This window comes from Xiphophorus couchianus, chromosome 19, assembly GCF_001444195.1.
Source record: "Xiphophorus couchianus chromosome 19, X_couchianus-1.0, whole genome shotgun sequence".
Lineage (NCBI taxonomy): Eukaryota > Metazoa > Chordata > Actinopteri > Cyprinodontiformes > Poeciliidae > Xiphophorus > Xiphophorus couchianus.
This window is the reverse complement of record NC_040246.1, coordinates 23030433-23038690: the sequence shown is the minus strand read 5'-3', so window position 1 is coordinate 23038690 and position 8258 is coordinate 23030433. Positions and strand designations below refer to the sequence as shown.

The window sequence follows — 8258 nt, the reverse complement described above, 5'->3', positions numbered from 1 at the left end:
ACACAGGGCATTCTGGGTAAATACAACCAAAACAAACGGGCTAGCCTAGCGCTAGCGGGAGAAATGACTCATCTTTAGCATCATAGACATAATATATGGATAGACGCCTCATGGGCCGCTCTCGCCTATTGGAGCTGACGAGATTTAGGGCGGCCATCTTGGAGCGGTATACCACTCCACTCAGCCTTATATATTTGGCAGGCACAATAAAGGATCAGCGCATTTAATAGATCATAACACGCTGAACAGTAATCACATTGTCACATAATTAAATTTTAGGCATACAGCTATTAAAATTGCATGTATAGGAACGTATAGTTTAGCATATTTAAATAATTTTGGTGGAATACAATGTTTTAAAGTATGACATGTTTTGCAAGATACAACCAAAGATGCAATTTATTCACACACATTATGTATATATTCCGATAATCTCATATATACACACATGCATACTTATCTGTTGTGACAGTATTTACATATTCATTACATTTTTACACAATCTAATAGCCTTGAAATAGGACAGTTTTGCAGAGCTTTTTTCTGGTGTTGCCTTTCTGCAAACCAAGACATGTGACTTTTGCAATGTGGTGCATCCTTATCTTCAGAAACACAGACACAACCAATGACAGCAAGTCAGAATGGTGATTGTCAATGCCAAATTGTGTCTCCTGAGTGTGTTCCCCAAGCTGGAAAACATCTTCTGTTCCAATGTCTTCACGGACTATGTATGTGACGGCGGACAGCTTAGGAGGATGGTTTGGTGAAGCACCACGAATCACCCTCTCTGCAGCTCTCACCACCTTCACTACGCCTTGTGAGGGAATCACTAACCCGCCATTATTTTTCAAAGTCAGAAGATGGTAATTCTCATCAAATGAAGACGGTGTGGCATCTTGAATCAAACTGACTCGACATGGGTCACAGGTTAGTTTACGCAGAATCTGCCTCACAACAAATCCAGATATGTAAACCAAGGCATTTTCTACCAGACCACCAAACTTGGTCGGAAGATAGCTGTGGTCGTCCAGAATGGCTGAAATCCTAGCAAAAGGACAGGGATGCTCTTCATTAGATTCAGGAGAGGACATTTCAACAGCAGACAGGGACACGGTGTTGTCTTGTGCTGCCACATTGCCAGTCTCACTGGGTGTAACCCCACACCGAACCATCAGCCGGCGGAAGATGGCCTGGAACTGGCATGCTGATGGGTTGTTATTCCAGCCACCTTGAATGGAATACAGGGATACAATACATGTGTTAATCATACGACATAACATATGAACACATTCATGAAGTATATTTTATGAAGTTATTCTAACTGAAAGGACATCAACAGTACCTGACGCTCTGATGGAATTAAACAGGAGCTCCAAGTGATCTTGGCTGAACCTGTATGTGAGGACATACCGCTGCACTTGGAGCAGCGGTATGTAATTTGGGGAATATTAAGGCTACCTTTGTAATGTGTGCGGATGTGGGAGGGGAAATCTTCGCTTCTCTCTAAGGTATTTGTATGCCTTTGGGCCATGGAGATGAAGTGTGAGGGCAAACTCTCTATATTCGTTGGAGTATTCATGGCCCTTTTTCTCCATAAACTCTAGTTGTAGATCTGACAATTTAAGAGGAAAAAATATAAACTCTTCTTCTGATGTAGCTCAGGAGGAAAAATAAACATACAAGAAAATGTACACAAATTTTGAGGAATTAATTTTGAATTACCAGAGTAGAATTCAAGCCGTTCTTTGAGTTCTTCAGTAATGAGATTTTTTTCACTCAATTCCCCCAAAAGTGACTTTGCTGTGGTCTTTGCCCTCTTCTCTCTGGCCATGGTGTTTTTCTTGTCCCGCTCCAGATATTCCACTCTTGCCAACGCTATCTTATGTTTTGCAGTGACAGCGGTAAGAGAAGCTGGCAAAGCATAGCAATGATCCTAAAGACAGAGAGATGGACATCACCCATCACTTAGACATCACTATGGCACACTTTCTTTCAGACGACAGCAGCACTGTGTGTGTCTTCAACTATGTTGGTTTTATTTGTTTTATTTGTGACAACATTCAACATGAGGGTTAGAAAATAATTTAGATTTTAATATGATCTTGACCATTATGATATGATATTTACAATAGAAAAAATACTCACATCATTAGACTGAGGTTGCAGGTCTGAACTACAAGTTTCTGGGTCATCTTGAGAGGCCACATACTCACTACTTTGGGCTTTTGTGGAGGTTATTGTAGTTCTGTAGTTTTCAACCTTAAATGTAAAAACCTTATGAATATGGACTTCACAGTATATACTACCTGTACATAAACACACATATATCCCTTAAGGCTAACATTATGCACATTTATGAATGCTAATGAACTTTTAATAATGCACCTACTCTTTGAAGGTGAACTGGGAAGCTGAAAATTGATGGTATCACATCAGCTCTCAGTCTGACAATCTGACCTGTTTTGTCAAAATCCTCCGTTTTGAAATGCTCACTGCATAGTACAGATGAATCACTTGCAGTGAATCCATCCCTCCTCAAAGCTATTTCCCACCTCTTCCTCCTCTCTTTATCTTTTGGAAACCTTTAAAACAAAAACGTGATATCTGGGAGTGTGTACACAAAAACATTGTCCGAATGAGGTCCATGTTATTTGCAACGGTTGAAACTAAGGAGCCTTGTTGCCTGCTTAAGCTGAGCATTCAGAAAAACGTTACACTCACTATTTTTGATCTTCATATTTTAAAGAACATAAAACTCCAAATTTGATTAAAATTTGTTGATAATGATAATTAAACAAAGCTACTGAAATTGTGAGTAGGCCTGTTTGAAACATATTCCTGTCATCAAATCTCCGGCTGAAGACCGATTGCTAACATTTGCTGTCATTTCGCTGGTGGGCATAAATACAGTACAGTAATATTACATTCACAACATACTAACAATAATATGTCATTCTTACTTGTGAAAAGTTATCCCCCGGTCCCTGACATCAACAGTTTGTAGATTTAAACACGAATAAGCCGAGCAGAACTGAGGCATCTTCTGTTGTTTTGGTTCAGCAAAGTACGAGGGTATACCGCTCTAAGATGGCCGCCGTATTTCCTGCGCCGGAGCGGCCAATGCGGCGTCTACCCTTATATTATGTCTATGGTTAGCATAACAAAAATCCCCCAGCCACTAAAATTGGAAGTTGCGCTCAGTGTCTTCAGAAGTTTACATGCTGTTTCCAGGAGTGGTTCTTGGTGCAGCGCCCCCACAGGCGAGGAGGGGAACAGGTTTTTCAAAGGGTTTGGTTGGTTGGACTGGAAGAGAACCACAGCAGCTGCAGATGGACCAGATGTTGAAGTTTTTGGTCGAACCGAGTCCAGCAGGAGGGAAACGATGGGACCCACAGCGTGGTCAGCTGCCAGGTATTAAGCTGACATGTTGGAAACATGTTCCACATTTACCACATCCGGTGTGTGTCTTCAGTGTAATCATGAGCTAATTTTGACCCAGCAGTGTTTCAGGCTCCAGTCACTTTAATTCTCTATTAACAGACGCCATGCTGTGACAGAGAAACTCATTACACCATCACCAAGTATTAAGATGGAGGGAAACCTGGCGCTTCACAAACAGATGACATCAAAACACGACATTCAGGCAACTTGGAGACAAATGAGTCAGTCAGACGTTGACCTGCAGGATTCTCACGTCTGAGTTATAGTGTGGCTTCATTCTGCGATGTTATTCAGTCGTCTTGTGTTCGTTCACCAAAACCCGGACGGCTCCAGCCTGATTTAATATCTGAGAGAAAAAACTGATGAAATGTCTTTTTGTGTTTGTAAATATCTGTTTTTATCTGTATTCTATAAAACTGCAGCAGCAATAAATAATATACCAACCTGTTACAATATAACATATTTATATTGAATATCATACAGAAAGAAACCATTGACTCACTGGCAGATGGTTCTGATATGTTTTTGTGAATCATCTGAAATAATTTCCTCCATTAAACTCCTTTTTATTTTCTGTAGATGCTGATGAAGCCTTTTGTTTGGAGTTCACATTCCTGATGTTCATTCTGGGTTATATTTCCATCCATAATGTTAAACTAAAACACTCACCTGGAATAATTGTGTTTATTTGTATTTGCCTCTAAAGTCTTTTCACTTTGTGGATGTTTTATTGCAGACCTGCTCTGTCTGTTAGTCCTTCAGACTGAGAGCTAACAGGTGTTAGGCTCCAGATAAAAATGTCTCTTTAAATAATTGTTGGGTATCCTCATTTAGCATTTTATCCAAGCAAAACAAATTTATGTCTGTATAATTTCTAAATATGCTCACAGTGTGTTGAGTCAAACAGAGTCTCTTTGTACAGCTGCAGTTCTTCCTCAGTTATGAGATACATAAACTGTCCAAGTTTATATTTGTCATAATGCAAAAGCATCAGAAACTCAAAGGTCAGTGCTGTTTGTGACACAGTTTGGATGAACGTATGACAGAGTTAAAGCCTGATGAGCAGGAAGGAAGTAACTTAAAATAAATCAGTCATGTTGCAAAACGATCAGACGGTAAATCTGCTCAGCCTGGCGAACTGGCTGTAAAAATGCAACATGTTGGTTTCACTACAATCCAGTGTCTGCTGAGTTTTTAGGAGACATTTCTGGATGAGAAAGAGAAAGAAATGTGTAATAAATATGGATCCTATGTGGACCTGCAGCAGGACCGTTTCTCCTCAGATATTGGTGCTAAACTTCAAGCATTGCTTTGGGTTTTACTCTGTTTTTGTGATAAATCTTCAAGTGTTTCATGGTGATATGAGGAACGTTATCATCTTGGTGAATTTCTCTGTTTATCTCCAGTCTCTTGCTGCTGAAGATAATATTAGACAGAAGACAAATATCTCCAGCCGCGATGCAGAAAGAGGAGAACAGAGAGAGATGGAGCACATAAAGGTTGTTTTTCTGCTGCGGTTCGGTTTAGTGACCAGCTCACCAACTCGCTGTAAAGCCCCGTGTTTATAGACTGCGTGTGGGTGGAGATCATAAAATAAAGTGTTTGCTTTCAGCCTCATGCAGAGAGATTACTTATGTCATGCTGAGCACATTCAGCTGGAGAAATACCAACACTTTTCTGTTTTCTGTCTGCATGCTCTGATGCAAAACATGACATGTACTGTCTCACGTCTCCCTTCATAATGTAGGTTAATTGGATTGGAGCCTCAGCTGCTGTGAAAGAACTGAATAAGGATAATAAACCAATGAAAACACATTCCACACATAACCATGGAAACATAAAACTGAACGGACCTTCACCTGCTCACGCCTTTAAACATCTGATTCTGGTCGGGACGTAATCGCCCACATTGTTAGAAATAAAACTCCAGGAAAACAAAGGAACGTTTCTGGAGGATGGTTAATCATTTTACTGGAATGAGGAAAAAACTCCCAGATATGATGCAGGAACACAGGTTTTCCTGAACATTCTGGATCTGTAAAATTGTAAATCAGTCCAATTTTAATTTGCATTTCTAAAACAGTGTAATTCTGCAAAGTAAGAAACAGAGACGGCCCACATTAATGAACCTTAGAGCAGCTGACTGACAGAAAACATGGGAACAAAAGAACCGAACCGACCCGACCCGACCCGCTTCAGCTCCGTCTGGAAGGATGAATCGACACAGAGAGAAGAGAAAGAAGATGATTATTGGGAATAACCAACATAGGTCAGGGTCAAACGTTGGTGATCGAGTAAAGTTTAAAACATTGTTTCTCATTGGCTGAGAAGTGATGGATATGACCATCCATCATCATCCATTCTTCTGACCCTCTGACCTTTTGACCTTCTGGACCTTCTGAACAAGCAGCTGGCTTTTACCAGGCTAATAATGAGCTAACGCTAACTTTTAAATGCTAACTTTTTGTTTTCTCAGGTTTTCTCTCTCCATCGGAGCTCCACCTAGTCTGGCGTTTGAACTTTTTACTTTTCATGAACATAGAAAGTTCTCCTGGATCAGTTCTGGTACTGATCCAGGTTCTGGTTCTGTTAAAGTGGAGTTTCTCCTCTCCACTGTCGCTCCATGCTCGGTATGAGGTATTGGTGTAGAGTCAGGGACAACAGGACCAATTCTCCGCCGTTATTTGTAGGAACTCAAGCCAAAGTGAACTGAAAGAGACTTTTTCATTTCAGCTACAGAAAAACAACAACCATCTCATATCAAATGCAGAATATCCGATGTGCACAGAAACAATTCTTCTAGTATCAACTGAAACTATTTTTAGACACCTTTACATATTTATACCCCATTACCATGAAGACTGAGGTTGTTCTTTTGCAGGCAAGTTTTACCGTGACACTAACAGAAACCAAACCCTTCCATAACTCTCCGCACGTCAGCCGTGTAGAACTCATACAATCCCAGCAGACCTAAATTATAAATCACTATCATTTTAGAAACACAACAGCAGATGATAGAACACACAGTGCAGGCAGGAACCCGACCTGCTCTGCATATCCAGAGTTTTAGTTACACAACGAGTCGTGTCGGATTGTCAGTAGAAAAGATTTTTAATTAATTCATCACTTTCAAGAAATGATGGGGATTATATAACAAAACAGCGGTGAATATCCAGAGGTCTGACCCATCCTGGCTGCTCTTCACTCAGAAACAGTAAACAAGGTAGGCAGAGAAAGCAAACTCATGAATTAGTCATGCTCAAAGCGTCCGCAGCTCAAAGGAGACGAGGTTCAGGTAGGATCCAGAGTACAAGAGCTGGGTGGAAAAACTCACAACTACATACTGCTCACATTTTCTCATTCAGATTCTTTAAACATAGCAACCAGGAAAAAAAGAAATACATAATGTCATTTTTTTTTTTTTTAAAAACAACCAAAAATTCACAATCAAGATGAAAATTAAACACCTGTCAGGTTTCTGGACAAAAATGAACCAAGTTCTAACATTTATTAAGTTTAACCTGAGATGTAGAAAAAACTTGCAGCAGATTCTGGGCTGTCATGGATTAAATAAAATAAAATCAGAATAAAAACATTAAGTTCATCGTCTCTGATTCCTCAAGCTTTGAGACAAAACGGATCATTTAGGTGCTGCTTTAAATTCAGTTGGTAACTTTTGATCATCAATGTGATCAATTTATTAAAATAAGTTTTATCAGTTTGCTACGGAGGGAAACAGATGCTAACAGAGAAACAAAGCCAAAAAAACCTTGGCCAACCACCTGGACTGGTGCACAAAACATTCTGACATCCACTGAAAAATAATATAAATCACAGCTTGTTAGCTTTTTTCTTAATTTTTACATAACCTGTTGCAAATGTTTTCTGAAAAGAATTAGATTCAATATTTTAGAGACAGATATTCAGCTTCATTTATCTTATTTTTAGCACAAATATATGAACTTGAAAATCAAAAAGTAGTAAGATGATTTTTTTACATAACTATGAGTAAAGAACACCAGTTTGAATCAAACTCTAAACGCTAAAACTCAAAGTCATTCTCACAAAAATATTGGATTATTTTCAGAAACCAGAGATTTTTAGGACCAAAAACCAAAAATAAAGGAGCAGGATTCAGTCCTGAGTGTTTTTAAAGCTCAAAGTTCCCCCCAAAAAACATAATCAACACATGAAATAGATAAACCAAAAGATTAAACGTTGCTCAGCCATTCCTTTTACTGGGCTCAGAGCGGTTCAGAGCTCACACCGATCTGTTAAAATGTAATTGGCTGCAGTGACGACTTTTTACTTTTTTTCTAAAAGTGAAGACTCGTTCACAAAAAGTAATTTGTCAGTTATTGCTCTGTCTGACAGCAGCGATTCATCTCACAGCACATTACATTTTTCCATTTCACCTCCAGAGTGGACAGGTTTTCCTGGAGAGGATTGCTGTCCTCAGCTGAACTTCTTAGACATCTTTTGTCTCCATCTGGATCTGAATCCAAACCTGGAATCAACTCATAACCTCACATGTTGATCTGGGTCTTTATTTGGTAACATGAAGGTTGAGGTGAGAAATGCTGGCATCATGAAGGAGGCTGCAGTTTGGTTTATGTGTTTGTTTGACTCTGTAAGGAACTGAAATGTAAAACATCAAAGAGTCGTAGATCATGATGATCTTCAGCCTGCAGATCTGAAATAGATCTTTAGTTCTCAAACTGGAAGAATTATAGAGCAATCACAACGATGTTAGAGAGCGACCAGACTCCAAATCCACCTTCATTTTACAGATAGACTGTCACCCCTTCCACTCAACC

General features: G+C 39.5%; 1 protein-coding gene across 1 annotated transcript; it reads right to left on the bottom strand.

Annotated features, from left to right (window-relative positions):
* Nucleotides 1-209: 209 nt before the first annotated feature.
* LOC114134846 (THAP domain-containing protein 6-like) lies at nt 210-3151 on the bottom strand. The gene is made up of 6 exons (XM_028001701.1): nt 2961-3151; nt 2390-2582; nt 2146-2259; nt 1723-1933; nt 1343-1612; nt 210-1228 (listed from the first exon to the last, which is right to left on the bottom strand). Exons 1-5 carry the CDS (start codon nt 3038-3040, stop codon nt 1455-1457), a joined length of 756 nt encoding a protein of 251 aa, XP_027857502.1. The 5' UTR covers nt 3041-3151; the 3' UTR covers nt 210-1228; nt 1343-1454.
* Between the last annotated feature and the right edge of the window lie 5107 nt (nt 3152-8258).